The sequence below is a fragment of the Corythoichthys intestinalis genome, chromosome 2 (assembly GCF_030265065.1).
Source record: "Corythoichthys intestinalis isolate RoL2023-P3 chromosome 2, ASM3026506v1, whole genome shotgun sequence".
NCBI lineage: Eukaryota > Metazoa > Chordata > Actinopteri > Syngnathiformes > Syngnathidae > Corythoichthys > Corythoichthys intestinalis.
This window is the reverse complement of record NC_080396.1, coordinates 12,868,372-12,892,256: the sequence shown is the minus strand read 5'-3', so window position 1 is coordinate 12,892,256 and position 23,885 is coordinate 12,868,372. Positions and strand designations below refer to the sequence as shown.

The 23,885-nt window shown below is 38.6% G+C and overlaps 1 protein-coding gene across 2 annotated transcripts in view; it reads left to right on the top strand.

Annotated features, from left to right (window-relative positions):
• LOC130907724 (vitamin D3 receptor A) overlaps positions 1-3,108 on the top strand; it is a 122,325-nt gene extending 119,217 nt beyond the window's left edge. For both annotated transcript variants that reach the window (XM_057823141.1, XM_057823133.1), the window contains exon 10: positions 1,778-3,108. In XM_057823141.1, coding sequence (XP_057679124.1) covers positions 1,778-2,031 — 254 coding nt within the window. In that variant the 3' untranslated portion in view covers positions 2,032-3,108. The remainder of the gene's footprint in view (positions 1-1,777) is intronic.
• Positions 3,109-23,885: the final 20,777 nt, after the last annotated feature.

The window sequence follows — 23,885 nt, the reverse complement described above, 5'->3', positions numbered from 1 at the left end:
CCTACTACCAAGCTCCTCAACCCTGATTTATGAGGAGTTCACAAATGTCACCAACAAAGGACAATGAAAATGAAAACAATTGTTTATTGAGTTTGTGAGAATGCTATTACTGACAAGATTGACTTTATGACAGTGTGTCTATGCAGCTGTGTATTTGGTAGCTTAAATGATGTCAAGTTTACAAAGACATCAACCCTGATTAAAGTTTTCATCCTCCACCTCCTTTCTTGTTCCCCGTTACCCTGCCTCTGCCAGCCAAACTAGTAGAGGTGGGAATCTTTGGACACCTAACGATTCGATTACGATTCAGAGGCAACGATTCGATGATAAATTTATTATTGACGACACCCACAAACCCCCCAAGCTATTAGCTGCTTTCAATGTTTCGTACGTTAGTTACAAAAAGTGTACAAAAATCTATTTCAGTATCAAGTTAACAGTTCGAAACAGTAAATAAAATACTCAAGTCCCCATTGAGTATCAGCAGCTTTAAACTACATTCAATTAATTTAATGTTGTGAATCAGCCGTTAAAGTTGTTAAAATTGCTCCCGTTATTCCATAATTTCCCTTCTGTCTACTTTAGACGTGTGAAAGTTTTAAAACCGTTTTAAAGATAGATTCAAGTCAAGATTTTGCAGATTTAGGAGTATTTTAGATAAAAAGTTAATTAGGTTCGCTACAACAGAGCCTTCTAGAGAAGTCTCCTGCTTTAAGATGGCAGCTGTTTACTAACGCCGGAAGTCTGTCATTTCGCATCTAGTTTTCAATACATGTGCTGCTAACGCCTTTGAGTCTGTCATTTTGCAGCTAGTTCTATATACATATGATATTTATTACCTACTAGAGGTGGGAACTAGAGGTGGGAATCTTTGGGCACCTAACGATTCGATTACGATTCAGAGGCTACGATTCGATTATAAATCGATTTTTGATGACAACCACCCCCACCCCCCACTATTAGCTGCTTTTAATGTTTTGTACATTAGGTACAAAAATAATTTTAAAAAAAAGCCTCGCAGGCTTAAATAAACGACTATATCAGTATCAAGATAACAGTTAAAAACAATAAATACTCAAATCCCCATTCTGTATCAACAGCTTTAAACTACATTCAATTAATTTAATGTTGTGAATCAACCGTTAAAGTTGTTAAAATTGCTCCTGTTATTCCATAATTTCCCTTCTGTCTACTTTCGACATGTGAAAGTTTTAAAACTATTTTAAAAATAGATTCAAGTCAATATTTTGCCGATTTAGGAGTATTTTAGATAAAAAGTTAATTAGGTTCGCTTGGAAAGTTCGCTACAACAGCCGTGCAGGGACGTCTACTGCTTTAAGATGGCGGCCGTTTACTAACGCCCATATCTAGCTTTCTGTACATGTGCTGCTAACCTCACCGAGTCTGTTATTTTGCATGTAGTCCCGTATAAATATATCTACCGTACTTTTATGTGGACGTAGTTTGTAGCAGCTGTTGGCAGCAGTCAGGTATGTTGTTGTTTTTTTTATCTTGCGGCATGAATTGAGCTAAAGCTGTGAGTTGAGCATGATGTTTAGCTACTCTCGCTCCATTCCTCATTGCATCCCGAAGACCGTGCGGCGCGCTGAGTGTGTTTTACTTCCGCTTTGCTTGACATATTTCAATAATCGGAATTTGGATGTTTGTGAATCGTTCTCGAATCTTCCACGACCGAATCGCGAATAATCTAAGAATCGGAAACTTCGCACACCTCTACAAACTAGCACTTCACCTCTGCTCCTCTTCCTTTTGGCAGATCGTCCCGGCGTGCAGGACCACAGCCGCATCGAGCAGCTTCAGGACCACATGTCTGAGACGCTTCAGGCCTACATCCGTGTGAACCACCCTGGCGGACGCCTTCTTTATGCTAAGATGATCCAGAAGCTGGCCGACTTGCGCAGCCTGAACGAGGAGCACTCCAAGCAGTACCGTTCTCTCTCCTTCCAGCCAGAGCACAGCATGCAGCTCACTCCACTGGTGCTGGAAGTTTTTGGTGGTGAGGTTTCATAGCAGAGATACACCTATCGCCTTGATCAATCCTCCCTCCCCATCACTGCTGGAAAACCCCTGCCTTTGACTGGTAATGACGTGGGGCGATTATTCATCGTGCGCCAAATTCCTCACCTATCCGTAGGCTGGGAAGATGCATGAAGCTCAGAATTCACAGAAGCTCTGTATACCTGCAGCACTCTGATAATCACATTGCATCTTCTAAAGTCCACACTTCCCTATAACATTTGTTAACTAAACGCCTCGGACGGACGGATGCCTCCATCATCCCCATTGCAATGTCCGCCGTCCACATACCCAACTGGAAAATAATAACCAGGCTTGTATCCATCTATGAGGATTACACAAGTCAAGACGTATGAACAACAGCAATGTTATAGAAATACTGTCTGGTTACAGAGTTATGCGGATCTGTGCTCGGATCTGTGCTCGGATGAAGAGGAAAAAGCCTTTCAGAATTTGAGGAAATGGAGCTGTGGGGAAAAAAAGGTTGGCTGCTCGGTGAGCCCCACTTAGAATTCCTTGCTGTCCAATCAAAAGGGAATTTTCGCAGGAATGTATAATGCTCTATAAATAATGTATAAGCTGAACTATATAGAAAAACAAAAATATTGTATATATATTTAAGATGGTAGGTTGCTGCAGAGGAAGCCCATTGTTGATCTTGTGTAATTTAGAGCAGGCTTTCCCAAACTTGGTCAGCGAGATTCCTCCAAGGGACCCAAACCTTTTGAACTACATTGACATACAGTGCACCTTTAGAGATATACAGTACTTTAGAGCTGCAGCTATCAAATATTTTAGTAGTCGATTAATCGATGGACTAGTTAGTTCGAATAATCGAGTAATCTGATAAGGAACATGAAAAATTTAAATACCTGAGCTGAGCTTCAAACAATATATATATATATTTTTTAAATGATCTATGTACAACAAAAGAACAATTGGCTAACTTGCATAGAAAAAGTCCGCTAGCTTAAATGCTATAAAATTCTAACATTTTTTTTTTTTTTTTTTTTTACAATCCTCTTAACAATTGGTTCAGACAAATTCCCACAAAAAATGGCTAAATATACAGTTGTGGTCAAAAGTTTACATACACTTGTGAAGAACATAATGTCATGGCTCCCTTGAGTTTCCAGTTATTTCTACAACTCTGATTTTTCTCTGATAGAGGGATTGGAACAGATACTTCTTTGTCACAAAAAACATTCATGAAGTTTGGTTCTTTTATCACTTTATTATGGGTGAATAGAAAAAAGTGATCAAATCTGCTAGGTCAAAAATATACATACAGCAGCGCTAATATTTGGTAACATGTCCCTTGGCCATTTTCACTTCAATTAGGCACTTTTGGTAGCCATCCACAAGCTTCTGGCAAGCTTCTGGTTGAATCTTTGACCACTCCTCTTGACAGAATTGGTGCAGTTCAGTTAAATTTGATGGCTTTCTGACATGGACTTGTTTCTTCAGCATTGTCCACAAGTTCTCAATGGGGTTTAAGTCAGGACTTTGGGAAGGCCATTCGAAAACCTTAATTCTAGCCTGATTTAGCCATTCCATTACCACTTTTGATGTTTGTTTGGGGTCATTGTCCTGTTGGAACACCCAACTGTGCCCAAGACCCAATCTTCGGGCTGATGACGTTAGGTTATCTTGAAGAATTTAAAGGTAATCCTCCTTCTTCATTATCCCATTTACTCTCTGTAAAGCACCAGTTCCATTGACAGCAAAACAGCCCCACAGCATAATACTACCACCACCGTGCTTGACTGTAGGCTTGGTGTACTTGGGGTTAAAGGCTTCACCTTTTCTCCTCCAAACATATTGCTGGGCATTGTGGCCAAACAGCTCGATTTTTGTTTCGTCTGACCACAGAACTTTCCTCCAGAAGGTCTTATCTTTGTCCATGTGATCAGCAGCAAACTTCAGTCGAGCCTTAAGGTGCCTCTTTTGGAGCAAGGGCTTCCTTCTTGCACGGCAGCCTCTCAGTCCATGGAGATGCAAAACACGCTTGATTGTGGACACTGACACCTGTGTTCCAGCAGCTTCTAATTCTTGGCAGATCTGCTTTTTGGTGATTCTCGGTTGAATCTTCACCCTCCTGACCAATTTTCTCTCAGCAGCAGGTGCTAGCTTGCGTTTTCTTCCTGATCGTGGCAGTGACAAAACAGTGCCATGCACTTTATACTTACAAACAATTGTTTGCACTGTTGCTTTTGGGACCTGCAGCTGCTTTGAAATGGCTCCAAGTGACTTTCCTGACTTGTTCGAGTCAATGATTCGATTTTTCAGATCCATGTATGTATATTTTTGACCCAGCAGATTTGATCACTTTTTCTGTTAACCCATAATAAAGTCATAAAAGAACCAAACTTCATGAATGTTTTTTGTGACAAAGAAGTATCTGTTCCAATCACTCTATCGGAGAAAAATCAGAGTTGTAGAAATAACTGGAAACTCAAGAGAGCCATGACATTATGTTCTTCACAAGTGTATGTAAAGTTTTGACCACAACTGTGCCTATAAACTAAATTGCGAATGTATTAAAAAACATTAGCTCAAACAAAAACTTAGCTTACGTTGGTCCCAACGGGGAGCAGTTGGATTCAGCCATGTGACAACAGGCAGACCAGAGGGCAGTGTATCCACCCTAATCAATAAAACTAAATGAAAACACTTTCAAAATAAACCATTACAACGCCACTTTAATTAAACGAACACTCGAAGCAACAAAATTTAATTTGAATATTTTTTTCGTAATCGAATACTCGAGTTAATCGATTAATTGTTGCAGCACTACAGTACTTTTTACAACAAATCTGACTTCTAAAGTCAATGAATACTTTGCCTATTGGATGTTTAATGAAAAAGTTTTGACAATCGTTGACTCCCTTAAAAACAACTGACCGGCGGACCTGCGATTGTGAAAGCCTGCTTTATAGGATTTGAAGGCCCCCTCTCCGTGTGTATTTTTAGCCCACATTCACAAGACAAATGCACTGTAGGGAGTCCCATACTGATGTGTGAACAGTATGACAAAATATCGGTGGACCACAAGGGGGTGTGAGGTCAGGCTCTGGCTGAGGCCTCGAATTCTTCGTTATTGTTCAGTTTGTTTTTTGGACCTGTGAAGTTTGTAGACGGACAAAGACAACGTCATGTGGTGGATCGCGACTACCCACCATGTTTTAGTTGGGCTGCTAAGACGGCAGCAAATAGTTGCTCGCTGTTACCTCAGGGAAAAGTTCTGTCTGATAGTGTGTACGTGGTTTTGACGATGTGTCAGGTGTTAGCTTACAATCAGAAAACAACGTTTTCGAAGCTCTCTGCATCACTGTGATTTCTAATCGTACCAGATAAGTTACTGAAAGCTATAAATGGTAGTTCTAATCGTATTAGCCCAGGGCTCCAGATTATTTTTTTGTCAAAAATAGGAGCACAGTAGTCCGTTACCTGAAATTTTAGGGGAGTACGCAATCACAATGGACTCGTGAAGTAAAGATTCACATATCCGCTTAGTTCACGCCAACAACCGGGCTTGTCTGGAGCAAAAGTTTGTCAGCGCAAACAAAAAAATCGATAACAACAAAGCATATATCAGCAAATTTGAGGCTAGCACAAGCCCAAGTAGATGGAAAATTGCATTGTGTTAAATATTCTGTCAATTACATCAGAGGTGAAAGCTTAACCCTTTATAGGGCAAGTGACTATTTTTGCTAATTAAAAAAAAAATAAAACAAAAACAAACAAACAAAGAAACAAACAAAAACCCCAAAGACCTGTTGTGCACATACAGTATGTGTACATCCCAATTTGGGTCATGTAGTGTGGCCTACACAACCCAAAATGTGATGTCCAAATATCTGGACGCCAAGTCTTAATAGTAATACATAACGTATATATATAAATATATATACATATATTATTGACACTGGTCATTAAAGAAAGTGTCGATTAATGCAAACACTACTTACATTTTTTTGGTGTGCTCAACCCAAAGCTGACTATAGTTCTTATCAGTAAGTTTTCTTTTTTTTTTTTTTTTTTTTGAAAACAAGATGTGAATTTCTTGTACAATGCAAAATTAATGCAAAGTGACCATTTCAACCAGTTGGGCACTTAAAAATAGCCCAAAAGTAACACTATGTTGCAAAATTATACCTGTTACACCATGTTTTAGACATCTACAGACACAGCCGGCCAACAATAGGTACAATGCGACATGTGCTGGATTGCACTACTATTAAAGTGCTCTAATATTTGAAACTCTATCGACAGAAATAAAATAAATCATCTGGGGTGCACCACATTGTTTCTAGTGGACACCTGAAATAATCTGGTAAACATTAGCATTATATAGCACTAATTTATCGGACTTTTGCTGTGCACGGTAGCCAATTTTCTTTTGTAAAGTCCTCATTTATTTATTTTTTTCAATTATTGTTTGAGGCTAAGCTCAGGTGCACATCGGACACCAGCAGTTTTGGCACGCTAAAAATGATAATACAGGATTTAGTGAAGCTTTACTTAAATCTTGGACTCAGCTAGTGTCTGAGCTTAGCCTCAAACGATATTAAAAAATAAATAAATGAGGATCTACTGTAAGTACAACATAAGGACAATTGGCTAACTTGCATTGGTGCTATTTATGTTTACCAGATTATTTCTGGTGTGCACTAGAAACAATTTGGTGCTAGTAAGCATTAGCATTATATAGCACTAATTTATCAGATTTTTTCTGTGCAAGGTAGCCAATTGTTTTTTTTGTAAAGTCCTCATTTATTTATTTTTACATATATCGTTTCAGGCTAAGCTCAGGTGCGCATCGGACACTAGCAGTTTTGGCGCGCTAAAAATTATAATACAGAATTTAGTTGAGCTTTACTTCAATCTTGGACTCAACTAGCGCCTGAGCTTAGCCTCAAACGATATAAAAAATAAATAAATAAGGATCTAAGTACAACATAAGGACAATTGGCTAACTTGCATAGCAAAAGTGCGCTAGCTTAAATGCTATATAATGCTAATGTTTACTAGCTTGTTTCTGGTGCGCACCAGATAGCATATGGTCCACACCAGATGGTTTAAATTTATTTTATTTCTATCGATGTCCCTCTAGGGCAGTGGTTCTTAACCTGGGATCGATCGAACCCCAGGGGTTTGGTGAGTAAGTCTAAGGGGTTCGGCGGACGTAAAGAAACGCAGAGCCCTATTTTTGTACACTGATCAAATCTAGGCAAAGTGGCTTTTTAGACCAGGTTTTGGACTGGTTTGATCATAAATTACAGTCTTAATCAGTTTCTTTTAACTGCTAGTCCTTGATCTGATGGGAGGAGGAACTTGTTTGCTCAGTGGAAGGTTGACTCGCACTTGGCATGAGGGAATACAACAGACCAGTGGGCACCGAGGCCTCAAATTTTGAGCTGTTTGTAAAACATGTCAAAATGAGAAGAATTTTGAATGGGAATTTGCTAAATTATTAGCTTGCTAGCTTAGCGATGTTGGTTTTGAATTTGGAAAAAAAATGCTTTATTATCCAACGCTGAAGGGTTCGGTGACTCCAAATGTGAAACCTGCGGGGTTCAGTACCTTTAGCAAGGTTAAGTAGTAAGAACCTCTGCTCTAGGGGCTGCGTAAACTATCAAAAATAATAATAATAATACTTTAAAAAAAAAATGTTTTTTTACAAAAGTACAGCAATATAACAATATCAAAAATACTGATTGCATGAAAACTAAAGCGTACAGAAAAGTGATGTCAGATTTGAAACCGGTGACCAAAAATTGTAAACTAATAATAATAATAAATAATAAAACGTTGACAAGCGATTAATCATTTTATTTTTCTATTGTCATGAATAAATCTAATTGTAAAAATAATAAAATGTTAATTAAAATTCATATTCGTAAAATTAAAATGACTGAAAACAAATACTTTGGTCATAGCCCTAATGAGTTCAAAATGTTTCTTTTTTTCCCTTTTCCTAAAAATGTTCCTTGACTGACGTCCAGTTTAAACTAGTATGACTGACTCTCAATGCTTCAGTGTTTCAGTGCCGTTGACGGCGTTAAACGTCCAATCCATTTTGACTGGGAGAGGATGTCTAGCGACATTAATGGCAGTCAGTGAGTTAAATGAGTGCCCTATAAAGGATTAAGAACATTTCCATCCATTTGTTGGGGTGGGGGCCTTGGATTAACTCAAACTTTAATGTTGTGTATCAACAGATTTAAGAAGAATACTGAAAGTAGAAAAAAAAGTACATGTTGGTTTCTAGAGTGTTGGCGAGTGATAAAAACATTTTACCATCAGTAAATAGTCACTTGTCAGCGTCTCGGCAGGCCTAGCGCTCCCCCTTGTGGACAAACTTTGTAAATACCACTTGCTCAGTCTGGCCTGTACATAGAATTTCATGTAGGCAAAAATACGAAGAAGGAATTGAAAATGCTCTGGAGTTGCAAGCACTATATGCCATTAGGAGTTATGGACCCTTGTGTTGTATTATTCAAGTTGGTGGATGGGGTCGACCCTCCCGGTGAACGCGTCAAACAAGTTTTGTTTCTGATTATCCTGGAGTTTTCAAACCAAACTGCTGCATTTGTGAAATGCATCAAAGTTTGGTCACTTAACATTCCTAAGCATGAAACAAAACTGCACGGTCACCCCTGGAGTTCCATTCCATCCATCTTAGCTTGCGTGTGTAAGTATTTTTCACCCTCGCAGAAGTCAGTAGACACTTTTTTTTGTTGACAATGTTAAAGTACTTTTACAATTTAGGTGGTTGCGCAAATCCACATTCTCGAGCTTGCGATTGCTTTGCCGGCTGGGAATTTTGGCTTTGATGGATTAGCGACTCCTGGAGCCTTTTTCGTGTATTTGGGCAAAATATTTTCCTTGCTTTTAGGGGAGGTAAACAAGACGGTTCTCCCCCTTTTCTACCATCATACACACAGGACTTGATGCCATATCAACGAGTGGCATGACGGTCAACTCGCACTGCCTCAATGTAACTGACATAATTAGCATTAGCCGATGGCAACCAGCATGGGCGTGCCTCTTCATAAACCAACAACCACCGTTACCGCCTCTTCTTCTTCAGGAGCCATTATTACTGCAGTTCATGACTCATCACAGCTTTAACCAGGGAGCCATCTCAACTCTTCATTAGTGCACCAATTGCTGATGGAAACATCTGCCGTGGACTGTCGCTTAGCTGTGAAAACAATACCCGAATGACATTTGATCCCACCCCGCCAAACCTTTAGATGGACCTCGACGAGGCTATGTACAGAAAATCCGAAAGTATTGCCTCAGGCCGGAGGGCTATGCAGTGACTGGCGACGACTTGTCGCCTCGTGAACCCAAAGTGTGACGATACCTTGCTCACTTCTCTGCCTCACTTTGCAGCTCTCTGAATTTACATTGCAGAAGAAACGTCATCACCTGTCAGAAAAATGATTATGGTGGTGGAAGGGATTCGGCTCGACTTTTGGAGTTCAGAAAATGAAATATCCTACTTTTTTCGGCGTTTAAAGATCAAACGAACCCAAACTGTCGAGCTTCTCGCCCACTCCAGCCAGGTTAGCAGCACCACCTCAGTAGCCTTACTTCGGATGCTTTCACACTTGGCTTTCTCTGGTCCCTCTGTTGCAGAATAGGAGTGAGATGTCGTGCCATACTGAAGCGTTGTTTCACAAGTATGGCTGACACACATCTAAAAATGGGTGGACACGCATTTAAAACATAAAAAGAAACTGACTGATCTGACATAAAAAATTTTTTAAAAATCAAGCACACCAAACACAACTGAATCTCCACCATCCACAATTGACTATTCCCCAAACCATAGCCGCTTTAAGACTGTAGGAACCTGATTACTTACTTTAGATCAGATTACAATAACGCGTTAGTTAGTAACGCGTTACTGTAATCTGATTACTTTTTTCAGTAACGAGTAACGCGTTCATTTTTCTACACCAGTAATCTGATTAAAGTTAGTTTCCTTAGTGTCTCTGCATTACTATTTTTTCATTGCCTGATAATGTATGTAGAATGAAGAATATTGTAGTCATGTACGAAGAGCATTTTGAATAGAAAATGCTCAAATAAAAGGTTCCCGGTACGTGTTTCCATGACAACCTCTTAGCTATTTCCGGTTTTGGTCTCGCGTCACGTGTTGTGGGACTGAGGCGGGTGGACATTCGCGCCGAGTGTTGAGACTTTGCGAGGGAATGTTGATCTGTGGATATCCTTGAATGAAGGTGAGTATTGTTCCTTCATTCTGGAGGGTATCAGCAAAAGGTTGGACCCCCTACATGCGCGGCCGTTTCGTAGCTTTGCCGTAGCAACGACGGACAGTCATCGCTCCAAGTTGGCAAGCTTTGTTTACATCATATGCGTGTTGCACATTTATGCCGTGAGGTGACGTGTTCGTTTAGCATCTGTGGGATGTGTTGTAAGTCCGATTGAGTGTAAACTGCTTAGTTGCCGCCACGTTTTGTGGCCAAATTGACCGCGTGTGTATTGAGAGGAGTACTTCCGGGTTGTTAATGTGCACGCCTGCACGCGCATCCGCGCCCGCCACCACCTTTGTGTTTATTGCACTGTGCAATCCACTTGTGTGTTGTCGATTATTGTGCCGTTAGTTTGCATTGTTTTACATTGGCACTGGTATGCTGTTAACCATAACCCGAAATTCAGAAGTTTTGGCATTAAGCTTAATCTTAGAGTTAGCGGGGTTTAATTGGTCGGTGGTGTTGATTTCAACAAATTCCAAGCAGTTTGTCAGATATTTTTTAGTTTCATGGCTCTGGAGTGGCTAAGCTAGCACGAAATTCTGATATTCCCCTTTAAATTCAATCATCGGAAAGTCAATTACATGTGATGACATTTTTCTGTTGTCATTCTTATGTTGAGGCGGCAAAGGGAGAAAAATGGGTAAAAAGTAACTGATAGATTACTTTTAAAATAAGTTACTTTGATAATGAAGTAATCAGTAAAGTAACTAGATTACTTTTTTGAGGCGTAATCAGTAATCAGTAATTAAATTACTTTTTCAAGTAATTTGTGACAACACTGTCCACAGCTGACTGAATACTGAAAATACTTCTAAAACAACAGTTTGGCTAATGATACAGTATCATTCAGTTTTAGCAGTATGTCATATAAACTATGTAAATAACCGCTAGCTTGCAGTTGCGCTAAGTATACGTGTTTGTCCCTTTGAAATCATCACAACAAACCTCCATCTTTTTTCATGTTTATGCTCCTCTTTCATTTTTCCTCCTTCTAAAATGCGACATGGAGGGCTTTTGTCTTTTCATGACGTCTACTCGTCACCGTAACGTCGCTCAATTGCAGAGGCTAAAAATAGCAGCATAACTTCAGGTAGCTAGCTGTTCTGCGGGAGGGAGAGGGGTCGGGTGAGACTGGAGTGTGTGGGGAAATGGCGTACCGCAAGCAACACGTCACTTCCTCTCATTAATATTCATGACAGTAGCTACTGTTGCTAAGGGGGGGGACACGCCACCGTTTGTCCCTAATAGGAAATGAATGGTAGTGTACGAAGAAGATGTTTACAGAGCTAAACCTACCAATTCTCTCCGAAAATGATGTCCCTGGTGCCAAATTCACTGGCAAAGATGTGGAAGAACATATAAATGTTCAGTTAAAGAGATGGCTTGAGTGTCGAAGGCTGAAAAAAAAACGAAAAAACCGAGCCGGCCTAAGCATAGCCTTAGCTTTTTTTATCGACACGACTGAACTGACAATGACATTCTCCTGTTTCAACAAGCTATCCTTTACCACCAGCCCTGTTTTCCTTATATATTATAGCCTCCGGTTGTCCTACGTCTTTGACCGTTCTTCGGGGTAATTTAGTTAGTTTTGTGTAGCGATCGCAAATGCTACTCAGTGACAGCCAACGAACACTTTTAATTTTTTCATTCATAACAAATCTTAATTCTGTAATTTATTTACACTTCCCCCTTACTAAAGTTGTTATTATTACAACAGAAAAGGCAGTCAAATACCATTTTAATTCTTTTCAGGTCATTTGTTTTCAGACAAGCAGCATGGGACAACGTCACGCTAAAAAATAAGTTAAAAATATCAAAATTGCTTACCTCTTTGTTCTCTGAAGGAGCATGACAACCCAACAAAATGTTTACTGCATATGAAATGTGAATGGCTTCACCCTGGTTTAACCTAGCTGCCGTTAAAACGTCCGCGCAAGATGATTTCATTCGTCACATTTTTTTCCTCCAAGTTTTTGGTTTCGGGAAACGTATGAAGAAAACATCCTTAATGTCTAGAGTCGTTTCTACAAGTTCCAAAAAAGCAATGCATGATCAGCATGTTCGTTTTTGAAAGATTACCGGAGAAAAGTAGCAGATTTAACATTGCTTCCATTCGAGGGCGGGTCTATAATGTCCCACTTCTACTTCCGCTTTACGATGCGACGTCACGGTCTAAAAATAGCATGCGGGCGGTACGCCATTATCGCATCGCAGGAAACAGTGAAATCGGCAGAAGGCACACTAGAAAAATGATTTCATTATTATTTAAAGACTAATTACGATATGTATTGTTGTTCTTTTGATTTATTGTCTTGTATAATTTTTTGAATACTGCTATCATCAAATATTATTTGAACATTTTTCTTGACACCCTTTTGTACGGTGCGGCGCCCCTAGGCATTTGCCTAGCTCGCCTTATGGACGGCACGGGTCTGCGCATGGGTATGGAAGGGGCATAACTGCTGATTTCAGCGAATCACCAAACACCTACGTAACCGAATACCTACTGCCTCACTGAATGTTCCGACCGCAGAGTAGGTTCCTGGTCTCTAGTTCCTACATGTGCGAACACGCAAAATGACGTCATTGTCCCCCAAACTGTTCTTGGAACTGAGGACAGTTCCGACGTTTACCTGTGGGTGGCAGAATAAATCAAAATGAAAGACCCGAAGTTAACGGTCACTTTCCATTTTGATCTGGTGGAGACTGTCAGTGCATTATCTGTTTTGGCTGGACTTCAAATTTAAAGTTTTGATGGAAAATTCAATGCAAATGTGTCTCCCATGATGGCCCGCTTTGGGACTGCAATCAGATGGTGAGAAAAAGAATCGAGTTAACTCACTGGGACTAGAGAAAGCAAACTAATGCTGTGAAAGCACCCTTCCCGAAACCTCCCACTATACACTACCAAAACGGATACCTCAAACATGTACAGAATGACTTTTCATGTCAATAGCCTTGAAGGGAACCAAACATCAAACTCATTGCATGCACGTGCACTCATACATTTTTTGTAGACGATGGCTGTGGCTTTGCCAGTCGACTGGTCAATGTGAGTGAATGAGTGGATCCCAATGTTTGGATGTTTTAGCTCACGCTCTTTTTCTGGCTTCATCCTCATTACTGGATCATTCATGACTTGTTTCCAGTCTGTGCAGCTCAACTTTAGGAGCTGCGCTAACCAAACGTACTACCTCTCCCCTCAGCACATACATTCAGTATCTTCTACATGTTTTTGAGTGTTTGATCGCTTTTTAATTTAACCATAACCGAAAGGATACGTTTGAGCTCTTCTAATGCTGGATGATTTTACCTCAACATATCATAAGCTTGCAAATCTCAAGTCAGTCATAGCCTCACCGTACAAACTAGTGTGCAATTCTAAGCGGCAAACGAAGAGCCACCTATTCGGGCAGGTAGATCCGCAGTATGAATGTTTAATTTGCACAATATGATGAAAAGCAGGCCTGACTTTTTTCTCAAAATCCATTTTAGACGTAAGTTCTCAGTATTCACAGTCTGAAGTGGGAATGAAAGAGCCTCGCCTTGCACATCGTCCTGATTGCGAACGTCTGCTTCAATCAAAAAGCAATGTCAATCAACAAATGAACGTATTAAAGTTAAAATAGTCAAATGGAAATTTAAAAGTTTCTCAAAACTAAAGAAAAAAAATCAAAACGTTTTAGTCAATTGAAGAGGGTAAAAATACTCATTTTGGCACCCAATTGTGAAGAGTACTTATTTCAAGAGAGGACGTTTCAACAGAGGTGGGTAGAGGAGTCAAAAATACTACTTGAGTAGTAGTTACTTCTAAATAATATTACAAAAGTAAATGTGGTCATCCAAAAATTAACTCTAGTACAATTTAAACAGCATTCGTTGAAAATAATACTCAAGAGTAACATTGTAACTTCTTAAAATGTCTGATTTTTAAAGAAAACATTTTTTTTTTCCTCAGCAGAACAATCTATATGAACTTATTATACTGTACCTATTACATGACCATATTAGGCCAAAAGATAACTCTAAAATCACTGAATTCAGATCAAAACAACACTAGGGAACACCTTTCCAAAGAGCACAAGTGCCCTCTAGTGGAGAAAAAACATTGTTACTTCTGATTGGTATAATAGTCATGTGGTTATTGTTGCGACGTGTCATTGGTGAAACTAAGACAGCCACTGCCAGCATCTCAGGCAAAAATGTATGTAGAACAAAAAGGAAAAATGTAACGTAGCCCAAAGTACAGTTGCTGAGTATGACGAGTATTTCTTCACAAATCTACTAAGTAAAAATAAAAAGTATTGTGTTGTAAAACTACTCAAAGAAGTAATGTTTCTCAAAAACGTACTCAAGTAAATGTAATGGAGCAAATGTAACACGTTAATACCCACCTCTGCGTTTCAAATTAACGTACTGAGCCAATACTGACATTTCCGAGACTTTTAAATGTCACAGTTTAAAAAGAAAAAAGAAAAAAAAGAGGCAAACTATCAAGAATAAAGGTACAGTGGTATGAAAAAGTATCTGAACCTTTTGGAATTTCTCACATTTCTGCATAAAATCCCCATCAAATGTGATCTGATCTTTGTCAAAATCACAGAAATGAAAAAAATAATGCTTTAACTAAAACCACCTGAACGTTTATAGGTTTTCAGATTTTAATGAGAATATTATGCAGACAATGACAGAAGGGGGAGAAATATGTAATTTAACCATCCCTTTTAATATGATGGGGGGGGGGGCTTTGGCAGCAATAACTTCAACCAGACGCTTCCCGTAGCTGCAGATCAGTCTGGCACATCGATCAGGACTAATCTTGGCCCATTCTTCTCTACAAAACTGCTGTAGTTCAGTCAGATGTCTTGGATGAATCGCTGTCTTTAGGTCATGCCACTGCATCTCAATGGGGTTCATGTCTGAACTTTGACTTGGCCACTCCAGAACGTGGATTTTGTTCTTATGAAACCATTCTGAAGTTGATTTACTTCTGCGTTTTGGATCATTTGTCTTGTTGCAGCATCCATCCTCTTTTTAGCTTCAACTGTCTCACAGTTTTTCTTAAAAACATCCTGATAAACTTTTGGATTCATTCTTCCATTAATGATTGCAAGTTGTCCAGACCCTGAGGAAGCATAACAGCCCCAAATCATGATGTTCCCTCCACCATGCTTCGTGGTGGGGATGAGGTGGGGATGTTGGTGAGCTGTTCCATTTTTCTTCCACACGTGTGTTATTCCCAAACCATTCAACTTTGGTTTCATCAGTCCACAAAATATTATGCCAAAACTTCTGTGGAGTGTCCAAGTGCCTTTTTGCGAACATTAAACGAGCAACAATGTTTTCTATTAGACAGCAGTGGCTTCCTCCCATGAACACCGTTCCTGGCCATTGTTTTACATATAGTTGATGTGTGCACATAGTTATTGGACTGTTCCAGTATTTTCTGTAAGTCTTTAGCAGACACTCTGGGGTTCTTTTTTTACCTCTCTGAGTATTTTGCGCTGAACTCTTGGTGTCATCTTTGGTGGACGGCCACTCCTTGGGAGAGAAGCAGCAGTGCCAAGCTCTCTCCTTTTGTAGACAACTTCTCTGACTGTCAATTGATCATCCAGACTTTTAGAGATGGTTTTGTATCCTTTCCCAGCTTTATACAAATCAACAATCCTTGATAACAGCTCTTTTGACTGAGCCATGATGCACATCAGACAATGCTTCTCATGAAGACATTTCTTACCAGGTGTATGTTTTGTAGTGGTCAGGGCAGCTTTAAACCACTCATCAGGGATTGGGCACTCACCTGACTTAAAATGTTTGGTAAAAATTGGTTTCAATTGCTCTTTAAGTCTCTTTGGGCAGAGGGTTCACTTACTTATTTTTCACCCTTCTGTCATTGTTTGCATGCTATCGTTATTAAAATATGAAAACCTATCAATGTTTGGGTGGTTTTAGTTAAAGCAGACACTGTATTTTCATCTGTGTGATTTTGACAAAGATCAGATCACATTTGATGGGGGTTTTATGCAGAAATGTGAGAAATTCCAAAATTGTTCAGATACTTTTTCATATCACTCTATGAGTATAGTAGTACTGTAGTTTGAATGGTTTTACTATTTCATATTGCAAGTGTTTTTTTTTGTTTGTTTTTTTAAAAATTAGAATAAGGGCAAAGTTGTAAGAGTATTTCAATAAGGTCCACATATTTTTTTTCTGTCAATGGCTAAAACAATGCTTTGAAGGGAAAAATGAACAATTGCAATGTTTTCGTTTTTAAAATAGCTGTAACTTAAGTAGCGTCACAAAATATACATTAGGAGAAAAAGGAAAATGATTGAATATGGTGCTCATAATATCACAAAAGCTACTTTAATAGGTGAATGTTAAAAATATGTATCTGACCTGAAAAGGTAATAGACCAGCAGCCGCTAATAATCATGTACAGTAATAACATTTCTTGAAACACATTTTTCTCATAGTATTATCTATTGATGTCAAATTATAAATACACAGGTACACATCTCTACTTAATAAAATATTTAGTGCTTGTCTTAAAATTGCAGCTTTTTCCCCTCGTTACTTCATTCTCATAATTGCCATAGTGTTTGGGGATGGAGGGGTAATCTTCAAATAGTATTGTTAAGTGTTAAAAAGGCAATTTGAGAGAAGTGCTTGAGGTTAGCTTAGTAAAAGGGTTCCACATGCTCACGTTGCTCCTGTTCATCTTCAAACTTTGCATTTAGATTGTGACATTGGGATCCCAATTTTGATCAGAGATGCAAACACTTGTCTTCTGCTCGCTCCCCTTCACTGCATGGTTAACTGTGAATAACACGCACCCACAGTTGTAAAGTTTCACCACTCTTCTTGCATTCTATCAGCTCATAGGACGCTCTCCTAAGGTCCATGTGCCTCCGTCAGCCAATGTTAAAAACGGTTTCAAAAGTGCAAATTACATCTCTCATGGTTGTTCCTTTACTCTGTGTCGGAGGTGTCCAAACTTTTCTCCAAGGTGTGCTTTCAGAAAAAGTCCACTTTCATTTGTTAAACATGGCACTATACTGTATATGGTCATTATACAGCACTAATGTGTATTTATGTATACTGTATGGAAGAGATGTCCCCGATCCTATCACGTGATCGGAAATCGGACCCGCTCCTATCATTTTTTCAGAGGATCGAAATTGGTGCATACATCTTAAAAAACGGATCTTTTTAAACTCATTAGCTGCTCATTTTATGGGAGGGTTGGCAGCGATTCTTTGACCCAAACTATGGCCCGCGGGGTGAATGCAAATTCTGAAAATATTAGTTGTCCAATGATGACTTTTTAACCGATATCCCGATATTGTCCAACTCCTCCAAAAATCCGATGCTAATATCAAACCGAAACCAATATAATAGTATGCGCTCGTGCACTTAATGTCTTATTACTAATTGCATATTGGATTTTCCCACAATAATCATGATGAATGTAACAACTTCAAGGTTTTCCAAATATAATAAATATTTAGTGAAAAATAAGAGAATTTCAGCTGAAGTTATAGAAAATAAATGTCCCATACATACAAACAAACAAACAAATGCTATGCTAACACTCTGAGCCACCTAGCATCGCGTTTGCAACGGCGCCACCACCCCCTTCTGCTCCTTCCCTCTCCCGCTCTGGTATTTCCGTGTCTCTCAGACATTTCTCGCGTCATTCAAACAACGTAGTAACGCATAGTAACGCACCCCTTTACATCCTCAGTAACGGTAGCGGCGTTGCAAAGATGGGAAAAGTAATTATTTAGGTAACTCACTACTGACAAAAATAACGCCGTTAGTAACGCTGTTATACTCTAACACCGTTTTTAACAACACTGAATTTTGTGGATATTAACGGAGGCGCAACATTACTGCTACGTAATAGTATGACTATTTTTCTCGTATTGACGGTTCGAGTTTTTTTCTCGTCTCGACTTTTTTCTTGTAGTAATTGTAATACTACGACTTTTTTCTTGTAGTAAAAGTATGACTTTTTTTCTCGTACAATTACTTTGAGAATAAAGGCGTATTATTTCGTTGGGCTAATGTAGCTGAATAAACTGCTACTTACTTTACGTAGCGCTTCGCCTCCATTAAAATCCACAATATTGAATCATAGACTTCATAATGATATTGACAGGGTGCGAGGCCGATTAATAGGGGGCCTGTATTGTTGGCGTGGCCGTCAAAGCTGACCGAGTGAAATCACAAAGAGCTTTTTTCGTTAAAAAATCTTGTGAATAAATGCTCAAATCCCTGAATTCTTAATAGATATCGACGCAAAACAGTCTCAATTTCTGGTTAAAAGCAAAAAAAAAAGGTGCAGTTAGCATTTATTTTACGTAAATATGTCGAAGTACGATGCTAGTCTGTCAGTCAATGTGGCGGCCGCCATATGTAAACAGAGCTTTTCCGGTGATAATTCTTGTGGCTAAATGCTTAAATCCCTGAATTCTTTATAGCTATGGATGCAAAACAGTCTCGATTCTTGGTTAAAAGCAAAAAAAAAAAAAAACATGCTGGTAGCATTTATTTTACGTAAATATTATAGGTATAATGCCAATGCTGTAGCGGTTAATTTCTCCCATTGATTTTTTCCACAACGTTTCAAAATGCATGCATTGCACAAAAAATATAATTACCTTGAATCGTCGAACAAATCACTCCTGAGACAATCTTTCCTGTTTGTATGCGGTACAGCTTTCGTACTTTTTCAACCTAAATCCGGCGTTGGATCGCTGCATAGGTTGCTACGACCGACTGCTAATAACTGAAGCGGATTGTGGGATGGCCCCCTCCTTGAAGGCGTGGTGCACTGAAGGTCGAATCTTGGCTTATAGGGCTGCAGCTATCGATTATTTTAGTAGTCGATTAATCGATGAAGTAGTTTTTTCGAATAATCGAGTAATCGGATAAAAAACATAAAAAATGTAAATACATGAGCTGAGCCTCAGACGGTATAAAAAATTAATAATTGAGGATCTATGTACAATAAAAGAACAATTGGCCAACATAGCAAAGGTTCGCTAGCTTAAATGCTATAACATGGTCACATTCTTTTTTTTTTTTTTTTTTTTTTACAATGCTCTTAACAAATGGTTCAGACACATATTCCCACAAAAAATGTCTGAATATACTTATAAACTAAATTATGAATGCATTAAAAAAAAAAAAACATTCGCTCAAACAAAAACTTTGCTTATGTTTGTCTTAACAGGGAGCAGCTCGATTCAGCCACATGAAATGAGGCAGACTAGAGGGCAGTGTATCCACCCAAATCAATAAAACTAAATGCAAACACTTACAAAACAAACCATTACAAAGCCTCTTTAATTAAACGAATGCTCGAAGCAGCAAAATTTAATTCGAATCTTTTTTTCTAATCGAAAACTCGAGTTAATCGTTGCAGCACTAATCAGTTTTAAAGGAAATCCGTCATATTTTGGCTCATCCAGCTTAGCCTTACGACGTAAGTGACGTTATAGTCAATTGGAATAATATTATGCATCTCCTGGGTCTGTATTTTAGAATCAGCTTCATAAAAAAGGAAATCCTTTATCTTTTGGCTCATCTACGTCAAATTGTAATCAGTAGATGGCTTTATATTGATGCTTTGTCATAGCTCCTAAGCAGTGTTGGGCATGTTACTTTAAAAAAGTAATTATAGTTACTCACTACTTCTTCCAAAAAGTAACTGAGTTAGTAACTGAATTACTCTGTAGTAAAAGTAAGTAGTTACCAGGGAAAGTAACTATTTCCGTTACTTTAAAAAGAATTTTCTGAGCAGTATTCGAGTCAGTTGAGTAGAGAAGGACAGGTAGTTGTGTTATAGAACCTTGTAATATTTATTGCACCTCACCAGCAACAGATTTATCCTACACTTGAAGTGCAGCAAAAATAAACAGTAAACAATATAATAAAATAACAATCAACAGTAAACAAAGTGAGTTTAATAAACTAAATCTAACGCTCACAACCTGAGACAACTGGTCAAGTAGACCTGATTGGCTTAACATGACACATGACTATAACCCTATCTCGAACCTGAACGCACCCCAAGTCTTGGATGACAAATAAACAGAGCAGACTCTCTACGGCTGGTAGTTTCTTCAATTTATTCAGAGTAAGTAACGCACCGCTTTTGACCGCCAGTTACGGTAACGGCGTAACTGCGGAAAAAATAATTAGTTAGATTACCCCATTACTGAAAAAAATAAAGCCGTAATGTAATGGCGTTATTTATAACGGCGTTATTCCCAACACTGCTCCTAAGTAAGGTACATGTACGTAAAGTGCGTAGCGGTTTACCCTATGTGTGACCCTATCCGACTTTTTTTCTCGTAGTACCAGTACAACTTTAATCTCATATTCCTTTTTTTTTTCTCCTTTATTTGGCCCTAATCCTCCGTCGTATTTTTAACAAATAAAGTGGAAGGATTTAAAGTTGGCCCTCGCATCTTTTGATGTTTCTGACAGCATTCCCCGGATAAAAAAAAGTTTGGACACCCCTGTACTAGGTGTTGCCGTTCCCTTTAAATCAGAGGCACAAAAAGTGTCCCCTTCCTCTTTTGTATTTGGAAATTGCAATCCTTTTTTGGTGTAAAATTTTGAACAATTCAAAGAACAGACAGGCCACATCTGTCTTCATTATAAAAAGAGTGTCTGGATTATGACGGATGGCTGTGGTTCTCCGCTACCTCTTTGGAATGAAATGCGCTCGCTTGCTTGCTTGATTGCACGCATAAACACGCACGTTTAGAACACGCACCTGTGCAGACGACGCCCATGCACGGGGCAAATGCAGACGCTGGACACATCACAGTGCACTTGTTTCTCTCTCACCAGCAGTTTTTTGCCAATGATGCACTTGTATATTGTTTTTGTATTATCTCTCTATATCTACTGGCTCCATGTCCATTTTTGAAGATTAAAAAAAAAAAAAAAGATCAACCGATGCACATAATTGCTCAGCTCAGTTGTACCTCGGTGTGCCTACAACCCACAGCCTTATTTTGGGACAATATCAGGGCTTTTAATGCACGATCTGTCTTTTTAGTGCTGATGTTGACGCTAACCAATTGCTTCAGATTTGTGTATATTTTCTCAACTTCACCTGGTGACTAAAAATGACTCAAGTTCATCATTTGATAAGCTCAGCAGACTGTGATGTTTCATCTTTTTTCCATGTAAGCAGTACCGTACGGTTGTAACGTCGTGTCCCAAGATAAGTCCACCCATGCAGTAAAACCTGTCAGACCTCATTACCTCTCGGTTTCTTTCATCATCACGCAGTTGCCATGTCATCACTGGGGATGGCTCCTTATGCCTACAGTACATACGGTAGCCCTCTTCAACAGGAAGTACTTTGTACATACAGGAATTCTATTGCTCTGGCCGTGTCGCTGGTTTCCTTTTTGTGCTTTTGTCCCTGCCTTTGATCCATTGTACTTTGATTACATGCATTGTATCTAGAAAAAGAACATACTGATATGTTTGGAGCAAATCACAAATAAAGCAGCTTTACAAAATGAGGATAAACAACCGGTTTTTGTAGCGTCTTTCAAACTGTTTTTGTTTTTTTGTTGTATGTAATTATCATCATAATAATCGGATAAACTTTGTTTCACTTAATATCAATCAATCAAACAAATTTATTTACCGTATTGGCCCGAATATGACGGCCCTAATTATAAGACGACCCCCTCTTATTCAAGACTCAAGTTTGAAAAAAGACTTTTTGAACACCAAATTCATTTTTATACAGAAAATAATTACAGTATATCTGAAACAAATGATTATAACAATATATTTGAGAGAAAAAGCATGTTATTTTGCCTCATTCAAATCTTAATATCTGAACATTTAAATTAGGGTTGTTCCGATCATGTATTTTTGCTCCCGATTCAATTCCAGTCATTCCCGATAATTTTTCCCGATCATATACATTGTGGCAATGCATTAAGAAAAAAATGAATAAAACTCGGACGAATATATACATTCAACATACAGTACATACGTATTGTATTTGTTTATTATGACAATAAATCCTCAAGATGGCATTTACATTATTCTTTCTGTGAGAGGGATCCACGGATAGAAAGACTTGTAATTCTTAAAGGATAAATGTGACTTTGTAAATTGTGACTAAATATTGCCATCTAGTGTATATGTTGAACTTTCAGTAAATGATACTGTAGCCATTTAACTGTTCTGCCCAAATGCATGATGGGAAGTGCAACCATGACTGTGCAAAGTGGCACCAATTGATATATCTTCTCTGCGTTGGGAATAGCATAGGGTGTTAAGATATTTCTTATTAGCCAATTAAAAAAAGACTAAAGGCTGCCAAAATTCACTACTCATTTTACGCTGCCTTATAGCTCTATATATAGGTAAAACGGCGCCATTATAGATTGAACGCGATATTACGTGAGTGAGTCGTGCAGCGCATGCGTTGACTGCGTTAAATACTTTAACGTGATTAATTGGAAAAAAATTAATTATCGCCGTTAACGCGATAATTTTTATAACCCTACTTTAAGCCGAAAACTAAAGACTCTGGATGAGTGTAAGACATTTTGTCTGTAACGTTAATACAATTAGAAAACGATTTAATTAGAAAATATATATATATTTGAAAAAGGCATGTCCGATATTTTTTTGCCGATTCCGATACTTTGAAAATGACGTGATCGGACCCGATCGATCGGCGTCTTTAATTTAAATATGTAAACTAAAGTGCAATCACATTCGAAAATGAATGGCTTCCGGTTTTTGAAATGTAAATAAACCAATCTATTGTGATAAAACAACAAAATTGCAATGAAACAAATTGAAACAAATCTGAACAAGGAAAAACATTGCAATAAAATAATGCAAACTGGTTAAACTTGAGAGTAGCTGAGATCTGTCATGACAGAACATCACTTCAATGATATCTGGCGCCATCTAGCGTCGTAAAAAACACCGTCTTATATTCGGGCCAATACGGTATATAGCTCTTTACAAAACAAACAAACAAAAAACACTACTTCAAAAGAGTATTCATTCGCATGTTTTGAATTTTTAAACAAATTACGTCACAGTGAAAAAAATGGCGTCTGTAAAAAAGTCATGGATATCTACCTCATAACTATCGCCTAATTGTATATATATATATTTTTTGTTACTGTCGCATTTTCTCCGATGTTAGATGATAAATAATCGAGCCCACAAACAAAATTTGGGGGGGGGAACACGTTTAAAAGGGTAAATTTATGAAAAAAAACATCTTCACCACTGCTTGATGTCTGCGATTTCTGCATCGCGACCCTTGTTATTTTACCATGTTTCACCCATAAAATCCCCCCAAAAACCAGCTGTTGCCTTTCACAGCTGTCTCTTGACACTCGTGATACATGCTACATGGAGTTTTTGGATAGAAACAAGGTAAGTAAGCGATAATATCTCGTTAAAGTCATGGCGTCTGTAATTCTGCTCTCGCGTGCTCTCACCTCCAGATAGGGTTTTGCTGTTTAAAAAATATATATA